Source organism: Melanotaenia boesemani, chromosome 16, assembly GCF_017639745.1.
Source record: "Melanotaenia boesemani isolate fMelBoe1 chromosome 16, fMelBoe1.pri, whole genome shotgun sequence".
Lineage (NCBI taxonomy): Eukaryota > Metazoa > Chordata > Actinopteri > Atheriniformes > Melanotaeniidae > Melanotaenia > Melanotaenia boesemani.
The window spans coordinates 28,575,215-28,599,114 of record NC_055697.1 but is presented as its reverse complement, the minus strand read 5'-3'; the positions used below and the strand labels follow the sequence as shown (position 1 = coordinate 28,599,114).

Sequence of the window (23,900 nt, the reverse complement as noted above, 5' to 3'; positions counted from 1 at the left end):
TATCTCAGGAAGCAATTTGCCGATGCTGATGATGGACACCTCAATCAATGGTGAGAGTCAGGAGAATCCAGGGATAGCCTCCAAATTCACACTGGAAACACCATGAGGATCCAGAAAGAAGTAAAACCCAAGATAGTCTATGATAGGAAGAGTGAATACTTCACTATTAAACCTCCTTCATCTCCATGGAAACATTCATGGTTCATGTCAAACAAAGGCAGAGTCATAGGAGGACACATTAGCATTAGAGCTGGAATCAAACTTTTCACCACAAAACAACTAAAGTAAGACACGGTTTCTGATTCTGGCTGCTAGCTGAGACAGACATCTTTGTCTCTGCTTTCACACAACACCTTGTTTCTGGGGTTTGCTCGAAGTGGAGAAATTAGCAGAGCGGACAGTACTGTTCTCATGTTTTATTACATTCCCATATAACTGCTTGGGTTTTAATTGTGTTTGGTCTGGATGCCAATGCTTGGTAGAGTTTTTTACTTGAGTTTCTTCATGTCATTTTGATATGTTATACGTTAGGATTGATGCTTCTATGCATGTGTAAAGATCTCTATACAAAACATATCCCAATGCTTCCATCTGGTCAGGGGGCTCCAGATAAGAAGGGTAACGCAGACTTTTCACACACCCAAACAAAGGAACACTTAAGTGTTTTTAATATGATGTAAAATATGTTTTGTATCTTTATTAAATGACCTAAAGAAACAAGATGTACATGTTAACATGGCATTTAAATGTGCACAATCAATAGAAACAGAATAAACTGTTATTTAAGCTGCCACGTCTCAGTTTAAGGTGGTATTTTACATTACCTTTGGACCTAAAAGTCCAGGCTGGTCAGCTAAGACAGTAGCCAGTTCCTTAAGGGCGGATCTAAGGAATTTGCGTCTCTCTCTGTGCATGGAGCCTCTGAAGAAATTCAGACAGGAAGAGGGGGGTCAGAGTGGAGCATCAAAACCCAGCAACGTGATTAAACGGTATTTTGACACTTTAAGGACAATCCCAAAGAGGACACAAAAGTAAGCAGACGGTATGTGACTGCAGAAGAATGAGAATGAAGATGAAAGGGGTAGACGGCATAAGTAATAAGGATAAAAGCAGAGATGAGACAGAGGGGGAGACAAAGAGGGGAGGATAAAATGGGGGAAAGACGGTGATGTTTTGGTGAGAGACTCCTTGAGAGAGACATGGGAAATAAGAAGAAAAAGCTAAAATGACATTTCAAAAGAACTGAGAAAATACAGGATTAGAAATTAATAATAGAGAAAATACAGACTGTATGGGGGTAAAAATATCCTAAAACTTTTCTTTTGTTTGAGGCACAAAAATGTAAAGAAGGGACGACAATTCCAGATAAAAGGTTTAATAAGAATATACGCACGCATGAGACAGGGCCTGTTCTTTGCACTCCCTGATGTCATTGATGCGTTTGTTGTACCTGGAAAATGCAGAAGGAAGCGTATCAAAAGCAAAATATCCATCAGACTGCTTCGTTATTTTGTCTCAACAAAAACACATTTAACAAATTCAACAAATATGAAAAACTGAGAAAATGTGCCAGGATGACAGAAGAGCTGCTCTGTACCCTCTGATGTTGACAAACAGGTCCTCTGCAGCCTTGTGGATGTGGAAGACTTCATCTCTGAACAGGCAGAGGCAGGTGGAGCTCTGCAGAGCCAACTTCCACAGAGACAGAGCTGCTGTGTCACTGTTCAGCACCGCGTGACACAGAATGAAGCCGACTGCAGGGGGAAAACCGGGAACTTTTGAATCAGATTCAACACCATACAAAGGAAAAGTCCCGTATACAGCGCATACACTCAAAGGAGCATGCAAGCACAGGGACATTAGCTGCGTTTACATGGAGCGTCCAAACAGATTAAAATGCATCATGTAAACACCTCAACTTATCTGGTCAGCTTCTATCAGAAAAAAATGTTAAATCCGATTGAGAGGAGTAGTTTAAACCTTTTCATGATCAGAGCAGGGAAAAATAACCATGTATTCACTCATTCTGACTGTTTCTGTGGTGTTTGTTCTTTCTGCTCATGCTTGAACCACGACGGGGTTACGTGATGTAATGACTTGAAAAATGGCCGCAGCAAAACAGAATGGGACTGCGGCAGATATGTTTTCATGGAAAACTGATAGATTTTAGGACTAATGAGAATCTTAATCGTCAAAAGAAAAGAAAAAAAAAAACTCCTATAAGTTTAGTTTTTACTGTACTTACACACAATCCACTTTTCCATCGCGTCCAGTGACAGGTACTCACAAGGCATCTGAAGAGACAGACAGAACTGACTTAACGCTGCTGCTAGAGTTTGAACCAGGACTAAGAGATCTGAACACATCACACCAGTTTTGAAATCTTTACACTGGCTTCCAGTCAGTCACAGAATAGATTTTAAAACCCTTCTGATTGTTTACAAATCCCAGAATGGTTTAGGCCCAGAACACATCTGTGATATGTTCAGAGAATATAAACCTAGCAGAGCTCTTAGATCCAAAGACTCTGGTCAACTCGTCCAGACCAGAGTCCAGACTAAACATGGAGAAGCAGCATTTAGCTGTTATGCTGCAAACAAGTGGAACAAACTGCCAGTGGAGATTAAACTTTCCCCAAATGTAGATATTTTTAAATCCAGGTTAAAAACATTTCTTTTCTCATGCGCCTATGCATGAAATCTGCATGTTAACTTTTTTAACTTATCTTGCTTTTAATCATTTTAATGTAATTTATTATTTTATTGTGATTATGTGTTGATGCCTTTTACTATTTCTAAATATCTGTAATGTCTTTGTTTTATGTAAAGCACTTTGAATTGTCCTGTACATGAAATGTGCTATACAAATAAACTGCCTTGCCTTAACAGACGGTGAACCTCAGGTTTTCCATTTTCAAAAGAGGCGATACAAAAAGAAAACTAAAAATCTGAATGTTATGTGTTAGAGTCTGACATTTAGGAGTCATAATCATGGTACTAACAGTGTCTGACTGAGCAGGATTGAGCATCGTGGAGGGAGCAGAGATGAGAGAAAGTAGCTGGGCGTTCCTCCACTGGTCAGCAGACAGATTCCTCCTGGGATAGACCATCTGAAGACTGATCAATGCATCTGAGAGGGACTGAAGAAGAAGAAAGATGAGAGGGCACAACAAACAACTGGAGTCTTACTGGTTTTCAAACAGAAAAGCCTTGATAATGACAAACCTACATGCACCTGGAAACTACTGACTATTTTATTCTAATAGTGTGACAGTGTTTTACCATTACAGTGCAATATTCAGTAAATGTACCTTGTTTACTATATACGCTGCTTTATTCTTTATTTTAGATTTTATTTTTATTGTGTATTTACTCTCTTGTGTATCTAAATTGTTTTGTTTTATATCTTGTACACTGTACTGCTCTGAGCACCATAGTTTCAATGCACATGCCTGTGTAATGACAATAAAGTCTGAAGTCTAAAAAAGTAGCTGATGCCCAAAGAAAAACATTGGAAGACCTTCAGAATATCTAAAATTTTGCTGAGTACTTTTACATAATATCTGCACTCTGTTGAGCAGAAAACTTTCAGGGAAGAAAGAAACAAATGCTGGAACAACACACTAAAAACCTGTTGACATCACAGATAACACTGGAAACTTGCAAACGTTTTAATGCAGATAAAATCCAGCATTTTAAAAAACAAACCCCCAAAAAACTGAGGATTATATAAAATGTAAAAGAAAAGAATAAATAAAAACAATGAAAAATGTTTATACAGAAAGATTGAAAACTAACTATAATTAATGGACAGTTTTCCTACCTTTCCATGTGGAACAAACTCCTCCATCATCTTCTTCAGAGGGTTCTCATAATCCACAATCATCTGGCCCAACCGGGGATATTCCCTGTCACTGAAATCAACATGTCACCATGGTTACCACTAAATAAAAAGGACAGCTGTTTCATGTATCTGTTAAAAGATGGTTGGAAGTTGGATTTGGGGCTGACTGAGATGGCCCCAGTGACTGAGTGGAAAATAGGCAAAAATTTCCTCAAATAGTTTTTCAAATCACTTTTTCCAAATGAAAACGTCCCCATATTACCTTTATTTAAGATTGATTTATTAGCATAATTGGGGAATAATTAGATTTACGTACTTTTATTATTAACAATATTTATTAAACCTTGTCTAGTTGCAGCGATTAATTCAAAATATTTTATGTGGACAAAAAAAAAAAAAAAGCTGAGCTCGTCTTTCGTTTCCATCGCCTGTGTTTTCGCACCTGGCTCCGTGCGTCATCTCATGGGCGTAGTTATACAGTCCGATGATGGCTTTCCTCTCCTCAATGCGAGACAGGATGATCATCAGAGTAGTGTAAGTCACCACCAGGTCCAGGTAGTTCCTGGTCAGGTCAAAGTTCACCGTCTGGCGGGAACCAAAATGGACATTTTTAAAAACCAAATATCAATCCTCTCTTTATCCTGGCTGACGTATTTACATGTAGAGGTAAAGAAAAAACAAAAAAAAGCAAAGAGGTGATGGAAACAGAAAACAACCATTTACTTACAATGTCAAAGAAGACCTGGCAGGCATCTATAGTGTTCAGCAGCTCACACACGTGGTCCTGTTGATGAAGAGGTGAATGTACACGATGATTACCGTCTTCAACATGAAACCCTTCCCAGAAAACTGGATGTGTTTGATTTTTTTTCTCCCCACCTTGAATTCCATGACATCTACAAAGGTAAAGTAGTACAGAGCCAAATTCTTCAGAATCTCCGACTTCTCCTTCTGCAGCTGAGCCAGCTGTTGCTGTAAAGACCACGCGAGAGCATAGTTACAATCCAGTCATGACATCTCTGGATTTATTAACTTACGTTTCTTTCTCTTCTAATGTAGCTACGACAAACCAGCCGACCGGTGTTCGAAGTTTAAGAAACTTGCATAAACTTTAGATGGGTTCAAGTCCATTCTGAAAATAGTTTTCTTTCCATGACACTCTTTTTAAATTGAGACAGAGGAATAGATGTATTCCTGTTCCAAGCCAGTCTCTATGAAATTCTAATTAAAAAGTTTCCCCTGAGGCTCCAGCAGAGATTATCAAAACTTGCTTTACTTTAATTAAAGTATCTCTTTTATTTGACTTACTGTACTGAAAAGTGATATATCACTGCTAAATAATTCAACAACTCTGCTGCTACAAAAGCTGTTCCCATTAATAAAAAAATGAAAATCCTGCATCAAATTCCATCTGCATAAGGTGTTGCTTTTGCTTCGGTGGAACAATTTTGACAAACAAAAAAATGTGACTTGACTCATGCCACACAGGAAATATCCTTTATGGATTAAAGATTTTCTTTCTTTTCTTTCCCCTCAGGGGATTAGTTTAAAGTTTTGCAGCTTTTTATGAATGTGGATCTTTCCAAAAGCACAAATGACTTAAGTGAAATCTGACCATATTAGTGGTCAATAAAAAGTTTTCACTGGATTTTCAAGATTAAAAACAGAAACTTTAAAAACACAAAAAAGGGCCAATTTTTGTGCTTTTTGAAAATGGACTTTGATGAGGATTTATTGTACCACTAAAATAGAAAATAAAAATGATTCAGCTTTAAAAGATTGCTATATCAATCTTTTATGGAAATGCATCAAGTATATATGTGAATATCTTAATTCACATGAGAGAAACTACTGAAGCAGCTTGTACACTGAACCCGTCTCCAAAGCAGAGGTCAGACCTGAACCCTAAACCAGGTGGTCTACTAAAAGAATAGAATAGTCAATAGTCAATGAAATGACAAGTGTGGAAAGTGTGTTGCTGCTGCTGCACCAAGGAGGTAAAATGTCTGTTTACTTGATCCAAAGTCCAGTAAAAGCAGAGCAATTATCATTAATGGGTAGATTTATCTTTTTATTGCTGTAATATGAAAAAGACCAATGTGCTGACTGACTCTCAGGAGGCAGAAATGTCCTCAGACCTGTTCAGATACTGGTCAAATAAAATGTGCACTCCTTAATGCAGGCAGTCAGCGAGTCATTCAAACATCAGCCAGTTGGTTATGAGTCAACTAACCAACTGGCAGTAAACCAGCTGTCAAACCAGTTAACCAGCCACACAATCATTCAGTGGAGGAAGAAGAGAAACTAAAAACACTGCCAGCAAAGAGAGAGAAAAGCACAGCAAAGCAAAATAAATAAATAAAAAACACTCCAAAACAGCTTCAAAAAACAAGTACAAATAAATAAAATGAAAATACATTATTACATAACTTAAGCATGTGAACTAAAATAGAAAAGTTACCCAAACTTAGATACAAAAACTTACCAAAAAGCACAAGTCCGGAATAAGCCAAGTTTAGCATGCAAAACACAAACACAGAAACAAAGCAGAAAACAACATAAGAGACAATTATTGCACAGTTATACTGAATACAGCAGTTAGCTACACACACAAACACACATGTACACGCTCACAAAGCCGTCTGCTACATGACGCTCACACAAACACGAGGGCCAGAAGCCACGAGCTAGGCTAACAAGTAAAGCTTAAAAAAACATGATGAGCAATGGCTAAGTTTAGTTCATTCAAAACACACACACACACACACGCCTGACATTTCCTTAAAAAATCTTTTTCATCCAAAAGTTGTTTCCTTTTTTAACAAATTTCCAATATATAAAAAAAAAATACAAAAAGTATCTAGTTAATCCATTTTACATATTGGTTAGGATATCTAAAATAGTAAAATAAATAAATTAATAAAAAATCTAAAATAAAGCCTCAAAATAAGGATATAATATCAAACAGTAACTTTTCAGTGATGACAGTGAACGCACCACGAGAATGATTCCAACTCAAGCAGTGTGTTTCAACAAGGGCTGAGCAGATACAACAAGCTGTGTGTAACACACTCTGTCTGTAATGCATCTTTAAACTGGTTGATAATCGCCAAGAAAACCCAAAACCTGACAGCTAAAATGTAGAACGAGCGTAGCTGAAGAAGGGCATGAAGGTGGAGGTGATGCTGAAACTGAAGTAGTGTTATCCAAGTATTTGACCAAAAAGTACATCAGTAATATGGAAGTGGTTTGGAATCAATAACAGATTAATGTGCAAACTTTCTCGTCAGTTATCAAACGCCAAAACAGGAAGCACAACTAATTAGTCTGATCACATAGAAAGGTGATTTCCCTCCAGTGACTACATGGAAAGCATGAAAATGTGGGCCGAAGTGACTCGGTGCGAGCATCAAAAGTATCATCTTATCTTTTGTGGATGTGGAAATTGTAGAACATCTCAGTTTCCTACTGAAGGAGAACAAAAATACTCACATATGAGTTGCTTATTCGACTCATACATCGTGTCTTGGCTCAAAGCCTTTATTAGTGGATCTTTAAGTTTGACGGGGTCAACCACAGAATAAATTAAACTATTCTAGATGTTATATAGGCGTTAGCTCCACCTTATTAGTCATTATCCAATCATCTTAGTTATATCATTCATTATTCAAGCCGCTCCCAGTTACTGAAATGAACAATCTCAGGCCATAATCCCTGTTCTTAGAATTCATTCATTTCATTAACAACCTCTATTTAGAAATCAAGATCATTTAATATAGAAAATAATGCTGTGATAACAGTTTTTGCTATAATCACCCAGCCCTAGTTTCAACTGTTTTATTCAAGTGAAGAAAATGCACGAGTGTATATGATCAGAGGGATATTCAGAAACTGCTTTGATACGCTAATTAAGCTGAGATCAGGAATAGAGGCGTACTCAGTGACCTCTAATCCAAGACTTGTGTTAGGATAGGGTCATTTCTAATACAGGAGAGGATGGCTGGGATGCCAGTTATGAAGTGAAAGATCCCTCTCTGTCAGGACCAGTAAACCTGCCTACACTGGACCTGCCTGTGTGATTACATTGTGCATCAGCATGTAAATAGCTATTAATTGAAGTGAGCAGATCCTGATAATCCAAAAATGAACACTGGGTTTGAATGTTGAGCATAAAAATATTTGTTTTCCAAATATTACTAATATTTTTAAAACCATTACGGAATCAAAACTAATCAATTAAAATACTTTGTATTTTGTCCCAACAGACTTGGTTTTGTCTTGATGGTTAAAATAGTTTAATCAGCATCCAGAAAAACATTCACTCTTTTTAATTCATTTTAATGATGATTATTGATCGCTAACATGGACAATAGTCATTATTGAAATTGTTAAACCTACATTCAAAATTAGCTGTGTAACCATCCAAAGACAAACCAGCAATGCTAGCAAACACTCGTCCACTTCTTTCTTCTCTAAGCCACAGAAAGCCTTCCACAAACACCAGAAGGAATACTTACATTGTTATTACGCGTCTCCACAGCAGGAAACTTCCTCACGATAAATTTAACTGCAGACTCCAGGTTCTTATCGACAAGATAGGAGGGCTTTGCCTTTGGATCTCCACATGCCTGTAAAGGAGAGGAGAAGAAGAGGTGAGCAGATGTGGAACAGACCATGTGATGTTTGCTGTTACTGAAACAAAGTGTTTCACAGTAACAGTAGTCTCTGTTTTTTTCAGCTTCTCCGACATGTTCTGCTCTTGTTATCAGGCATGTTAGATGTGTGGTCACCACCAGGGATGTAGTCTACATTTACAGTGAACCCTGGTTTATTCCAGGTGGAGATAGGGAAGGGGTTTGGGTAAAAATGAGATAGTGACACCACCGTGAAGTTTTCACACCACAGGAATGCTAAAGACATGAAAACAAACACACAAACTTAAAGTGATCTGTGCGGTGTAATTAGTAGTTTGTGAGGACATGGAGATTCCAGAGATTAAGCACAGTCAACGGGGCAGATTTCCAGTCTGCTGAATAGATTTAGGAAGTCTGGCTTTGATGTTTGGATAAACCAGGATCAGCTGTAAAAGCTGAACTAATCAGTGGTTCTCAGCTGAGCTGTGAAGAGACATTAAAGAGCTGGGAGCTGATACTAAAATAGAACAATCAAATACAAAACTGGAGTGCTGTTAATGGTTCCAGCTTCTTGACTGTGGTATCTGCACACTTTTTTGTTCCATATTTTTGTGGAAAATCTTGATATATTTGACCCAACTTCCACAGCACACCATCATTAGAGATGCACCAATTCTAACCCCAGATCTGTTCTTTTTAATTAAAAGGTCTGACAGCATACAGACACAATTTTGTAACCTCTCTTTTTAACATTTCTACTTCTGCTTATAATTATTTCTCATGTTCCCACAAATGCAAGCATTTTAATAAGTGTAATTTTTTGAAACACCATCATCCACAAGCAAAAGCAGTATTTGGGCAATGAACCCGATTCTGGCTTGCAGCACTAAATTGTGTGGTTTAACATCACAAATATGCACCACTACTCTTTTATTTCCAAGGCAAAGGTAAACAAGATAGCACTGGCACTAGTCTTGCTAACATGACTCTTTTCATGTTTGCACATAAATTAGATACAAGCAGACTAATGCAGAAGCAGACTAATGCAGAAGCAGAATGCCTTATGGAGTACACTGCTACATAGAAAAAAAAGCACAGAGCCAGATGCAAGCATCACAGATTTTGGACCAGATTTAGTCTGATTTTAAGTTGTTGGTACAGCTGTGATAATTAAGTGGTTATTGTGCATTCCAGTTGAAATTCGGAATTAGTTTTTTGAAGGAATTTTTGCCGGAAATCACAATGTGAACTCATTTTTCCAAACAGCAAACCCATAAGTTGCAGTGGACCCCAAGATTCCAGATCTAATGATGGCTGCACGCAGTACCCCCTGTAGTCCATTGTTGTCTTTATTCTTTATTAAATTTCTTTCTAATATGTTTTGTGTCCACTAAGTTTCTGGTGTAAACAGCAGTGAGTTGTTGCTATGGATAATTACTTTTAGAGGGGTCTATTATTTCTGAGTTGTCAATTACCTGGTAATGACGTCAGCTACTCTCTGAGTTACGAGGCAGCTGAAATGCACCATTAGTTGTTGGAAGAATGGCGAGAAAATGTCTAGATGTCCAAGAAAGACACTGGCCCTGCATTTGACTTTCCTTTCAAACATGTACACACTGTATGAACTCCATTTTCGAAAACAGCTCTGTGTAGATCTTCATTTTGCCCCCAAATTCACATAAAAAAACAAAAACATTTAAATATCACATTTGTGTGTACATAGTCTTTAAATAGCCTCAACACAATGTACTCCTGATTACAAGACAGCTTAAATTTTTCATGTCAACAGAAAGATGTGACCGACAGCCAGCTGCACACTGAAGGTACGGTTAGTCCTGAAGCTCTGATGATGACTAGTTAAAGCATATTTGCAGCTTATTGTTTACCTTGGTGCAGTTGGACCGAAGTGTTTCCTGTGTTTCCTTCCAGGAATTTTAGATCTGAACATCTGATAGCCAATGCAGTAAGTAACTAAGACCGCTTTGTGCTGCTCTTTACCTACACGTGTTAGCCAAACTGTATCTTCTAATAAAGACCTTCCAACCCAAAAAACATGCTTGCACATCTGACATCTCAGACTAACCAGCTGAAGAAATTGATTGGTGCATCTCCAAATATGATGGACATTTTTGAGGTTTCATCAACAGTGAAACAAATTTTAAGTCATTGTAAGTGATTTAAAATACCAAATTGCATCTCCCATGTAAAAAATAAACAAAAAAATCACAACAAAAAAAGGCTGAGAGACACTGATAAAGTTCCAGACACAGAGCTTCAGCTTCCAACTGGTTAGAGTCGCTATGTGAAAGGCTGAGTGATGGTTGGGTAGACTCAGGCAGAGACCGAATGAAACAAAAGTGGAAGAAAGGGGGGGGAGGCTTAAATAAAAAAAAAAGAGGCAAAGGGAATCCATGTGAGAAATAGAGTAAGGCTTAAAGAGAAAGGTATGTGGAAGTGAGACATGAATTCCTTTATCAGTGTTTCCTGTCATCTGCATCTTAACATGCAGAGTTTTCTGCAGAGCAGCAGCATCTCACTTATGTCACAACCTCTGCAGAGCATCTTATCACACCACACAGAAATATTCTCATTTATTTCTCTACAGGTATTGCCATGTCTGCTGGACTGCCCTGATTCTGGCAGGAATCAACAGTGCTCATGCATCATGGGTAGTGTAGTAGTGAATGGTGAGGAAGATGTGGTTCATGCATGAGCCATAAACGGAGTGAATGAACAAAGTTTTCTGGCCTACACTGAGTTACAAACTCAGAGGAACTCAGCATCTTTGACCTCTGGTGGTTTACATTTAAGATATAAATTGTGAGTATAGAAAAAAAACACAAAGTAACACACAGTTATTAAAATAGAAAAATATAACACAAAAATATATTATGCAATGTCTCTACCTGCAATAGCTAATCACTGCTAATGACCCATTACGCTATAGAGAGCGTCACAACTATAAACAAGGATTTTAGTTTGCATGCTGAAGGATTTCTACATATCCCAGGTTACATGTAAAGTAGGTTACCAACAATTTAGGTATTAAAACATGATGAAATACAAGCTAAATATTCAGCTTCCGTTCCCATGTACCAACTGAAATGTTTCCATGGTTTAACAGCACTGGTGAAATCTCCACACAGTGGTAACATATTAAGTTATGGTGCAATGAACTGTGCTGCTTACAGTGGGTGGGACAGATTTTAACATTAATAACTCACATAAATCATCCTTTAAATGTTCAGGTGAGCCACAGCTACTGTAGAATCAGCCCCTAATGCAGATGTTACTGTTTTGACTGCAACAGTAGCTACAATCACTCTGCTATAATTCAATATGGGGTCCAAAATTTAGTAAATATTACACAGGCTTAATGAAATTTAACATCCAGATTTGGGCTTGTTGATAAAATAATCTCAAAAGTAGATCATGACTAAATCTTTGTTGATCTCCGTGATAAACATGAGACATTTTCAGCCGATCCATCTACAGAGCCAGCAGTGTATCCTTCCAATCCACTAGTTTGCAGTAAAATGTCTCTAAAGCTGGTTGTTAACTGATGAAGATTTCTGTTAAAAACAGATATCAACCATGAGTTCAACTATCATGATCCTATTTCACAGCACATTTCATTGCAACTCTCAGGGTACATGTGGTTGTGCTGTGGTTACCAAAAACCTGAAAATCTCTCACTGTTCAAACACGATCAACTTGGCGTGGATGCAATGCCTGTCTTGTTGTCCATGTGCAATGAGCTGTAGAAGGAGCAATATTTATTTTCACTCTTCCAGTATGATTCATGTTTCAGTTGGCAGCTAAACTGCTGAAGGACAGCTGGACTTAAAGCTAGCTAGATGTTTTATCATGCATTTGAAAATGTTCTACTCAGGCTGAAAATAGATGCTCAAAAAACATTTTTATAATGTTAAGTCCAGGTAGAGGTCATGTAGCCTTTTCCATCTGTTTTCTCTTAGATAAATCCAGAGTTAATATCTAGTATTTATTTATCGTTTACAGACTACAGGAGATTTTGTTGGAATGGGACTTTTTGGTACTTAATTTGTTGCTATATTATTTAGTCATGCTGGCATTAAAACATAGAATTGACCTTTAAGAACTGTTCATGTGATTTAACATATTTATAGTGTAGTAAATTTAATAAAAGTGTAATAATCTTGGTTAATTCTCTGACAATCATAGCAAGAATATTAATTGTAACATCCCTATATGGATGTAGCCAAAGAGTTGTGAAAGCAGAGGTAAGACTGAAACTGGGCTTATGTTATCTTCCCAAACTATCCAAGAAAATGACCAAAGGGGTCAATGTCAGTAATATGGAAGTGGTTTGGAAAAAACAGATTTATACAACTTGCAAACTTTGCCATCGATTGGTGAATGTCAAATGACATTTCATTGCAAAAGACACAACACTCTTTGTTGTCATTAGTAAACTTTTGAAACCAATCCCATCAACAAACTACATTCATGATCAAAACTGAGATTAGATGAAATAGAAAATACCACAATACTTCATACAATATCGCCTAGCCCTGACCAAGATTAGATAACAGCTTAACTAGACAGCAAATGGAATTAAAAGTATGTAAATTACAAAATCAAAATAGCTGTTCACCTTTTAGCTCAAATGAATTCAATCACTAAACACCAGTCCAGATCTAAACCTACTCACGACGACAGGATCTGAAGCACAAACCACTCAGACACAACAGAGGGCTTACACACAGAAAAACACACAGCAGCAACATGAGTTCAGCACCACCAATGACCGTCTGGATCTCAAGTCTTAGCTTGTTTCCTTGTGTTTACTGGTCCATCAACAACTGCCATCGATACTCAGCCAGTTTCACTGTATTTTTGACTGACAGCTGTTGGTTGGTGTGTGAGGCAAACTGAATTGTAAACACAAGAAACAAGGAATCAAGATATGACTGAGAGAACAGCACAAGCCTCATCGTTTAGCTAACACCACACTTTTCTGATAATAGCACCACTACCCTTGCTCTAAACAACAAGCTAGTCTCCACTTTAGCCACTACAGTGTAGTTACCCTGTGGCTGACCCCAGGAAACTGTGGAAAAAACACACTGTCCCATTAGCACACATTATGAATGTCCCAACAAGTGTGGTGTTTTGTCATGCTTTAGCCCACCTAAAAAACAACAGCTGCCTAAAGCCTAACATGTTTTTTTTTTTTTATTGAATTTGTAAAATGTCTTTTCCAGACAAGCCTGTGGTTATGATCACTGTATTGATTAGTTTGTTTGAAGCTATTTTATTAATCTGAGAAGCATGAAGTAATGTGCACTTTGTTACGGTGCTTTCTTTGGTACAGGGAGATACAAGATTAAGAAAAATTGGATCTTTTACATAATACAAGAAGCAACCAAAACATTTGAAATCATTGAAATCATTTGTGTCTCTATCATAGTTTGGGTAATAGGTGCTATACAGCTGCATATTATGGGGTAGACAACTACAAAGAAAAGTTCTCATCGCTTCCTGTTCTTTGAAGTCTATTAAAGGTGGCAGATATTATCTTACCAAAGAGTTAAAAGCAATAACACTTTGATGAGCATCTAATACAAACATTGTCATGTACAGTATGTGAGTTAAAAATTAATGGGCTAAAACATGAAAAACTTCAAATAAAAATCTTGATTTTTAGTTGTTTCTGTTATGCTACAATTTACTAGTGCTCTGGGTTTTCTATTGTAGACAAAGCCATAACAGGATCTCACCAGGTTGGCATTGCTAAGTTACTCGAGTTTAACTTTTATTATACTTTAGAAGTGCTGCTTAGAAAGAACTGATTTTAATATCTATTAAACATTTTTATGATGATGTGGCGTTGGGTATTTGTGCTGGTGGTGGCTGGTGCAATAAGCTGGCTGGCAGGGTTCTGCGGGGGCTGATGGGAGGATGGATGGAAGGATGGGGCATAGTAAATGAAGGGACAAGGCATGAGAGTAAGATGAGAAACAGTAGTCAGGAAGGAGTCAAGGGGGCTGTTGCCTGGATACCAGAACAGACCTCTGTCTCACCTCCGTCATCTTTCTACACTCCAGGTAGCAATTAACAGCTGAGCTTCTCCAAGGGTCCCCGCTCTGACTGGCATACGGCAGGGGACCCTGGAATACGTGGCAGCAGAGTGGAGAAACATACATCTGAAAACTAATTACTGCTGCTAATTACTGGATACAATATTTGAATCTGCTGCAAAGCAGCTTCTCCCTGAGGTGAATTGGTTTTTGTCTGCGGTGCTTCACTGTGTGAGCCCTCTCATTTTCACAAAGGGGGATTAACTACTGGAGAAAAAAAAAGACAGGGTGGTCTCATGTGATCAGAAACAACCACTTGAGAACCACAGCAATCTGAAAAAAGCTGGCTGGCTGCCTGGAATGTCTGTTGAAAACTGGCATAGTTTCACTCATTGCTTTGTATTAATCATTACTGTACTTTTCAGGATCAATGTACCTTTAAAGAGTGCTTATTAGGTGATGCAATTTACTTCTAATTTACTGAAGTAAACTCAGTACAGAATTAGTAGTAGAGAAAGAAAAATGTTGGAATTTTAATATTCTGCGTCTGACAGCAAAATCATTGTGTGAAGGCTTTAGCTGGCAGCTGCAATCCAATAAAACTGAGCAATTATGTGAGACTGCTCCAAAGGCATTTGTGCTTGCAAATGAAAGTCGAGAGAAGAAAGAACGAATTCTGTGAAATATTTGCTGATATGTTCACACATCGTCTCACCCACCCATAATCTGGATATTTTAATAGAGGCTTGGGTGGAAATCTCTACAGAAGGTCCAAAGCTGCGGAGCCCACTCGAGGACATCGGAGAACAATTTTATTGCGTGGCCACGTCTTATTAAGTCGTGGTTACAGATCAAAATTACATGAAAACAAGATGTGGTCAAGTGTAAGTTAAGAGGGGGAGTTTGTGGCTATAGCCCACATGTTTATAGATGATTATGATTTATTTAATGTAATTTTAATGCCAAGATTAATTATAATGATGTAACTGACTGAGCTTACTGGATTCATCTAACTGAATAGTTTATTTCCCCCCAAAAACAACCAATTCCACAGAAACAGGCAACGGCCAGTCTACTCTATGATAACCCCAAAAAAAAAAAAAAAAAAAAAGCTGGTCTGTTACAGTGAATGCTGCAATCTGTTGTGATTAAGCACAGTATCATAATTAGTGAGAGACAGTGAGAGATTTAGGAGTGTAAGATGCACGATTTCAAATTAAAACATCCACATATTAGTGATGTGTGGCTATATATTTTTTTTTTTCGTATGTAGATAGAAAGCTACTTGTAATTAGACTGGACCATTCATTTCGTAAACAGCCTCAGATCTAGAGGAACTGATAGCAGCTACATGTTACCACACAGAGTTGTTTATTTAGCCATTTACTTATTTCTATTTAGATGAAGCATCCGAATTTGTTGCCCACTTTTAAGTGAAGCTCCTACAAATTTTTATTTAGGATAATATGCTCCGGTGTGGGATGGTTTGTCCTTTTTTCCTTGTAGGCGTCATCTTGGTCCAACCAGTCACTGCGAAGACAATAATCTGCAGGATGCAGAGTACTGACAGGTGCTTTTACATTCAAAGCTAGCCTATTAAAAGCCAAAAATGTTCAGTATGTCTTTTTGTTGCCTCAGTTTGAAGGCACACAAACAGGAACCAGTATTAGTTTTACTTCAACTCTGTAGTACAACTCCATTTTTCTCAGGGCAGCTACCTCTTCTCTCACTCCCTCTGCAAGACTGCAGAGATCCTATCCAGAATGTTGTCAGACACATCTGATCCTGTGGGATCATTAATTTGTGACAAACAACTGCCGGTATTTTGTCTTTACTGCAGCCGTTTTACAGTTGCCAGCATCACTTAATACGAGTTTAGCTGCAAAACTATAAACACAGTATAAGTAGTAATTACTTTAAGAGAAGTTTAGTTTGTGGGTGGATAAATACAAATACATTTATTTTGACAAATATTGCTTATAAAGCATTGGATGCCATAGCCGCAGGTAGGAATTAGATGTTACTAGCAGAGAACAAAAGTTCACTTTGCATAAAAGTAAAAAAAATAAATAAAAAGAAAAACTGTTTGTGTGAAAGTGATATCATCAACAAATGAATAACACTATGAATCTGCACTGTGGGTTGGTAGAACTGACAATGAATGGATCCCAGCCTTACTCTCAGCATTACAGATTCAAGCATGAAGAGGAGTGAGTCACAAAGGAGAGGACCAACAGATCAGTACAGGTAGCCAGGAGGTGGGAAGGGAGGAAGAGGAGGCAATAGAGGGAGGGTGAAGGAGGAGGGAGGGGAGGGTTTCATCAGTGGAAGGTGATAAATTTTGCAAACCTTCCAAACTTGTCCTTGCTGCATAGGAGAGGGGGGAAGCATTGGAACGGAGAGAAGAAGAGAAGAAATCAAAACAAAGAGCCCACCCAGACAAAGTGCTCGATCACTGGTCCACACACACTCGCTCACACACAAGTCTTAAAATAACTGCTCTCATACAGGTGTTTTCTACACGAGTTTAGTTAGGGATAACCACCTGGCATTTCTTTTCAACACAACACATAAACCAAAATAAAATAAAAAAAGTAATAAACAAAGCATGCTGAGCTAACATTTTAAATCACATTAACAGTTGCATTAACGCTTGCTGTCTTTTAAGTAACACAACGTGTGCTACCCCCACCTACGCACTTATTTACGTGAAAATATCACATCCATTTTAAGAGTGTGGAAAGCCTGAAATAATATGGCTGACACTCTGGCTGTCAGCGGCTCCACCGTCTCACACAGAACATCGTGAAGACTACTTGGGCCCCTGTAGTTTTCACTGGCTGCAGTACTGCTCCACATTTCTGCTTCATGGCTGTTGCTTAGTAACCGACAAGGCGGCGTTCCCTGACTGCTACAGCAATGGGCGCTTGTGATGCTCTTATACGTCTGATCGCGTCATAGTTTGGATAGACGTGCTGCGATGCGACTGGCTGATCTCTGGACACAATTATCAGGTGTGACCTGGTGAACTGGTAGCATATTTACTCTACGTAGAACTGAGGCACAAATACATACTTCTAAGTGGTGCATCTAAGTGGTGACATGTATCTTTTACGAGTTCTTAGTGTAGGTTGTGACTCAGTTTCCTTAAAAAATGCCAGACTTCTGTGCTGCGTTCAGGTGTTTCAGTGAAAGAAAAGTACGCTCTCACTGTTGCTAAACTTAGTGCCTCCAGAGGATTTTAAAAAGTCATGCATGTCTGCAACACAACCTTTTTAAACACTTATATTAGAGTAAAAATAACAGATTTTTTTTTAGTTTATTTAATTTAGAAATGTTGTGTCATGCAATCTTTAGTAGAAACTGGTCTAAACAAAACAAAAAAATATTTATTTTTTTCTTATTCATCAATTTCTCCATTGACTGCTGCCTATCTGATTGTTTCATGGTTATTTAAGTACATTATCAGGCATAAATAATATGTATACTCAGACAATTTTATAGACAAATGTTAAAATTCTTAAATGATTCTGAGGATTAAAGAAAATTTTTGGTGTTAAAATGCAGTTTTAAGCTTTTTATTTTCTCCTCAGCATAGAATATATAGTTTATTTGCCCAACTCCAAACAGGAGCTTTTGGTCACAATAGTTTCCAAAAAAGAATAAATGAAACAAGAAGGGGATCCATATCAAGACATGTGCTAAAAGTTCATGTAAATTATTCTAAAATATTCAACAGTTTTCAAGAGAATTTTAGAAATTAAATAAACAAACAAACCCCAAAAATCCAGCCTGACTGAGTAGAATTTTGTTTTTCCACCACTGGATACATCCCAGCTAGAAATGCATTCATGTGATCTGATCGTAACCATCAGGTCGGAACAGCAACCTTATTAATCAGATCAGAAGTTTCCCAGATGTGACCAAGCCACATCAAATATGGTTACTTGAACTTATACAACAGACAAAACCAATGATCTCCTGTCCAGCACTTTCTACTGTCGCCCATTTTTCTATTTACTGGTTTTAGGATTCAACTGGACAATAATCGGCAGGAATGTAAGATCACTAGCAAGATACTTCAGATATTTTGGTCCAAGTTTCAGATGTCTGGTTTGGATTTCTGATGGGAAGTTTTATTGCACTTACAGGGATATAAAATTTATTGTCAACTCAAATCAGAGAGACGTCAACGTTGATGCAAATGACAGCAAAACAGTCCAAATAAAAGCCAATAAACATAAATCTAGTAAACAACAATTAAAATATTTTCTTTAGTTTCTGAATAGTGCAGCACTAAAACCTCAAAAGACAACTTGGGTTTGATTAGGCTAGTAATTGTAATTTGGAGTTATTTTAGGCAAAGTTCTGAAGTCATGCAATACTGTTGTCAAAACAACGATGGCTACTTTACTATGGGCGCAGATACCACGTTTACACACCTTTAGTTTATAATCTATGGCAAACTTTTCAGCTCTGGATTGAGCTGCAGAAAACAGACATGGTGCAGGCACCAAGATAATGAGCTGTAATGGCTGGGAGTCACCATTAATCTAAACCGATTTGATTAAATTCGATTCGATATAGATTCATTCACATATATTTAACATGAATGAACTGTTGGCAGTTTAACTTTCAGTGTGTCAGTTACAGAGCAGTGGTAACTGCTCAGGATGCAGAAAACCAAAAGAAGAAACAGAAAAAATAAGGAAGACAGAACGAGCGCATTATAACACATTTGAACCACATAATTCACTTAAAAACCCGAGCTGAACATCACTTTCATTCAGTTCTATTCTGCAAAATGTTAAGCAATTAGTTTTCCAGGTGATAACTTACCAGACTCAAACTTCATCAGTTTATGTTACATAACTAAGGCTCACACTCACACTGCAGCTCAATTCCGATTTTTTTTTGCCTCTATGTGACTCATCAGATTTTTTAATGAACAGTCTGAACGACTCAAATCTGATTTTTTCAAATCCTATCCAGGCCACTTGCATATATCTGTGGGTCTGAACGGTCATGCCGCATTTCATCCAACTTTAATGTCACAGAAGTCAGACAAACGGCACAATTCTGCTGTTTTACAATATTTACTGTGTTGTCTTTTCCTTTTTATTGTAAATGAAAACGACAACAACACTATTACTTTAAATATATGAACGAATTAAGCAAAGCAATGCAATGAAGGGAGGGACGGGGTTTATTTACAATTACAAAGGGTCAGGCCGCATTTTATATCCTACATCGTTGGGTGGGGTCCAGATTTCTCTGGAAGATGTCCACGGGTCGGGTTTGGTAATCATCCTAAAAGGGTCGGGCGGGTACGGGTTGGTAAAATTGGACCCGTGCAGGACTTTGCACAGACGAACTCAGCTGCATTGTCTGTTCATGTCTCGTTACAGTAGGAGTCACTGCCCCTCAAAAGACCATTGTTTACATTTGTTCTCTCCGTTTTTTTCCCTCATTCTCCTTCTTTCATTCATCAATTGGGCATAATTTGATCGGTTCAGAGTAGGGCAGTACTTCCAAACTGATAAATAGACATGAAGCATCCATTACATCCGTAAATACTACACATTACGTGACATCGTGATATTCTCTGCACATGCGTGTCATTTCAGGGCCACATACGGTTCACACATCAGTGTGATGAAGGTCGCATTGAAATGATTATGTGAATGACCACGCAAAAAAAAACTAACAAAAAAAAAAAAACTAGATTTCATTAAAAAAAAAAAAAAAAATCAGATTTGAGCATTAAGACCTGCAGTGTGAACGTAGCCTAAAATGAGTCTATATTTAGATACAGTCACGCTGTTTGATAGACGACAGATTAGAAAGAAAAAAACCAAGAGGCGATGAAAGTCTGCAGGCTTTCATCAAAACAACAGCAGGTGATTTAAGAAAACCTGCATACTGGCAGCCCTCAAGGTACATGTCATGGGTGAAGTCACTCCAACTGAAGCTGTTCAGTTTTAACAGAATTAATAAAAATAATAACTCTGCCAACAGTATGATGATAATTCAGTTTGTATTGTGTTTTTTTTCCCCCCGGGGCAATTATTAATGTCTGAGCACAATAAAGAAAATAAAAATTACGAAGGGAAATTCAGGCCTCGTCTAACTTATAAAATACACTTGAAATAAAAGATTAACAGGAAAAGTGTCATTAATGATGAACTTGCTTATTTAAATGTCAACCTGTAACCCTCCCCCACCCCCAGTACTTCATTATTCACGTTAACTGTTCCTTCTAGGGTCCCATAAAGTAGATAAGCCAATTAGAAGGCTGCATTTTTATTGAATTGTGGAGAATTTAAGAAAGACACCCGCTTGGGATAAACAAAAAGCCTGAATATCAAATGAAGGAGGATAAATTGGTATAAACAAACAAGAAAAAGCAATAATGTTTTCAAAAAGAGTATCCAGTGGTAGGGAAAAAGATCATGTATCTAACTTCATAAATCTTAGCATGACAAAAATAGCGTTTCTGTAACAGTATACATTACAAAATAATGATTTTAGGTGTCAATCAAATCAACTTGAGCCCTTTAAATCCGTGATCCCAACCCTTGTCCTCAAGACCCACTATCCTGCAGGAAATAGATGTCTCCCTGCTGCTGCACACTTGATTCAAAATAAATGGATCTCTGACCAGTTCTGCACAGGTCTGCCACTGATCTATTAATCTGAATCAGGTGTATGGAAGCAGGAAAACAAAGAAAATCTGCAGGACAGTGGGCCTTGAGGACTGAAGTTGGGGATTCCAGCTTTGCATAACATTTTTTATTCAACTTGATAAAATGGAAAGTAAATGTGCAATGCCCTGATTTTCATATTAAACCTTGACAACTAACTAGTAAGATATCATGCATCATATGCAAAATCCCTGAAAGAACTTCTTAGTAGAGTTTTAAATTACAATTATAGTCTCTATTCAGGTTAAGGTACATTTTCTGCTTTTAATCAAGGGAAGTTTTAAGAAACTAAGGATTTAATAAGCATTACAAGTGTTCGGGTGTTTTTAGTGCCCATGCTGTAGATCAGGGGTGCCCAAAGTCGGTCCTCGAGGGCCCCTGTCCTGCACATTTTCCAATGTTTCCTGCTTCAACACACATGACTCAAAATGAAACAGATCCAATAGCCTATTAAGTTTTGCACAATGACTCATCAATTTGAGTCAGGTGGTTTTGGAGCAGGGACACATCAAAAACCTGCAGGATTGTGGCCCCTGAGGAGAGCTGGATTGAGAGCTGGGCACCCCTGCTGTAGACAGACCAGAGCATCAGTAAATACTTCACTGAGTTTACTCCTCACAATCAGCACAGTCCTGACTGCAGCCATGATGAGTTTATTAACACCTTTTGCTAACTGCAAACTAGCTTAAGAGACTATGGGGGAGGGTAACTGAGTGTTAGAAATGTTAGCAAAAATAAACATCCTTACAGTGCTGTGTGCAAGACAAAATGTTAGCAGGTCCACTGGCTGAAAAACAAGCACAGCAAACAAAAACTTGAATGCCCCTCACTCAGCCAAGACGTCATAAAGGTGAACTGATTAAGGAAGTATTTTTAAGGTTTTTCTGCAGATGGTCAGTGATGTGTAATGAGTGAATAATGAGCTGTGGTCTTTGATGATAATATTACTGTTAGTGCACATGGGGTACTCTCCCAAAGGTAGAAACCAAACAACTGAGCATGCCATCTATATTTTCTTCAAGAATCACAATAAAACTACATAGTTATAGAAAAACTTAAGAGTTTAACTTAAAAAACTACATCTGAATTGCTCGAGGATACTACATTTAGCTCATGAACCTGTTACTTTATTTCTAGCTTTGGGATGCAGTTGATGCTGGAAGGTTTTTCAATACTGTGTTATGAAAAGTATTAAAAAATAACATGAACAGCAGTTCTGAGTGGATATGTTCTGAGGACTTATGGTGAGATAGAACAGGACAGATATGACAATGATGGGACGGACAGAAAGATAAGGGAAGGAAGGAAGGAGGGAGGAAAGGAAGGGTGTGTTAAGGAAAATAATCAGAAGCTAAATCTCAGTGAGTGTCTGACTGCTCATACTGTCTTACAACTTAAAAGACAAAAATCTTCAGAATGTGTGCACAATTTTTACAAGTGTCACGTTTGTTTTGCCAATGAATAACTAATAATCTGACAAAAGTGCCTTCAAACTACTGATGCAGTTCTGTTTAATAAAGGCAGCAAAGTCATGAGAAGGCTCGAATATTAAAGATAGGAAACAGTATGGGCTTTCAGAGAGTTTAACTTCTACTCTGTACTCATTAAGACTTGGTAGAAGATGACTGACCTCTTTGACTCCCTCACTTGTTGCTCATTGTACATACCAAAGCATAAAAGGCCCTTCCCATGCAAACAGACCCATTACTCTTTTCCTCCCACACACAAACCACTGGCATAGAATTAAAGCAACGCAGCGCATAGTAACATCAATAAATGTTATATTTTATATCACTGAGCAACTAATGTCTTGTTGATGTGAAAACAGCTTTTTAAACCAATTAATTCTACAACCTTGTTTCCTGAAGTTTGGGATGCTGTGAAAAAACACAAATTTCAGCTAATTTATTTTCTTCTTTTAAGCAAAAACAAAACATATCAAAAGTTGGTATTCTGCTCCTATTTGTAACATGTTCACTCTGATCTTGATGACAGCAACATGTTAAAAAAAATTAATAAAAAAAGGTTCATCCTTTAGATTTTGAGGCAACATGTTTTCTTTTTAAAGCCATCTGTGTCTGAGAACTGATACCAAATATTGTAGTTACAGTAGTATAAATTATAAATTTCTTGTTTGGGTTCACAACACCCACTCTTTCTACTAATGGTGTTTGAATACCTGCAGAATGTGGTTTGGTATTATTCTGCAGAAAATAAACAAGGCCTTCCATCAAATTCATGTGTGTGAATAAGGGGTAGGATTAGATCAGCTTATGATTCTTTTTACTCATTTCCGAATGTGTTGGTTAGCAATGTTCTAAGAAATATAATAATTCCATGTAATATGCTAACATCTTTTAAATAAATATTCATTCATCATTCACCATCAAAACGCCACATGAATGGCACTAATCCAAACTTTAAAACGACCCAAATGCCAAGTGTTAAGCAGGCATCTGTCTGTGCTTTTGGTACTTTCATCACCTGTCATTTTAAAAAGTATTGAGTGTTTTTAAACAGTTTTACACCCTTTAAAAATTAAGCATACTTCTGAGAAGGCATGCAGTAATGGGCCCAAACTGGGAATTATACCCCTGACCCACTGCATCAGTTTCTTATCTCACTGATCTACCTCTACTCATTTACATCTCAAGAAA

The 23,900-nt window shown here is 37.7% G+C and overlaps 1 protein-coding gene across 4 annotated transcripts in view; it reads right to left on the bottom strand.

Annotated features, from left to right (window-relative positions):
- The window catches only part of nckap1 (NCK-associated protein 1), a 39,922-nt gene that overhangs the window by 14,074 nt on the left and 1,948 nt on the right, over positions 1 to 23,900 (bottom strand). Inside the window, exons 2-12 of one of the 4 annotated variants that reach the window (XM_042010149.1) lie at positions 16,889 to 16,906; positions 8,361 to 8,471; positions 4,723 to 4,815; positions 4,571 to 4,627; positions 4,286 to 4,428; positions 3,823 to 3,913; positions 3,002 to 3,139; positions 2,246 to 2,294; positions 1,598 to 1,754; positions 1,394 to 1,450; positions 825 to 921 (exon numbers count right to left, since the gene is read on the bottom strand). In XM_042010149.1, coding sequence (XP_041866083.1) covers positions 825 to 921; positions 1,394 to 1,450; positions 1,598 to 1,754; positions 2,246 to 2,294; positions 3,002 to 3,139; positions 3,823 to 3,913; positions 4,286 to 4,428; positions 4,571 to 4,627; positions 4,723 to 4,815; positions 8,361 to 8,471; positions 16,889 to 16,906 — 1,011 coding nt within the window. The remainder of the gene's footprint in view (positions 1 to 824; positions 922 to 1,393; positions 1,451 to 1,597; positions 1,755 to 2,245; positions 2,295 to 3,001; positions 3,140 to 3,822; positions 3,914 to 4,285; positions 4,429 to 4,570; positions 4,628 to 4,722; positions 4,816 to 8,360; positions 8,472 to 16,888; positions 16,907 to 23,900) is intronic. The other 3 variants (XM_042010150.1, XM_042010151.1, XM_042010152.1) reach the window with 3 other exon arrangements.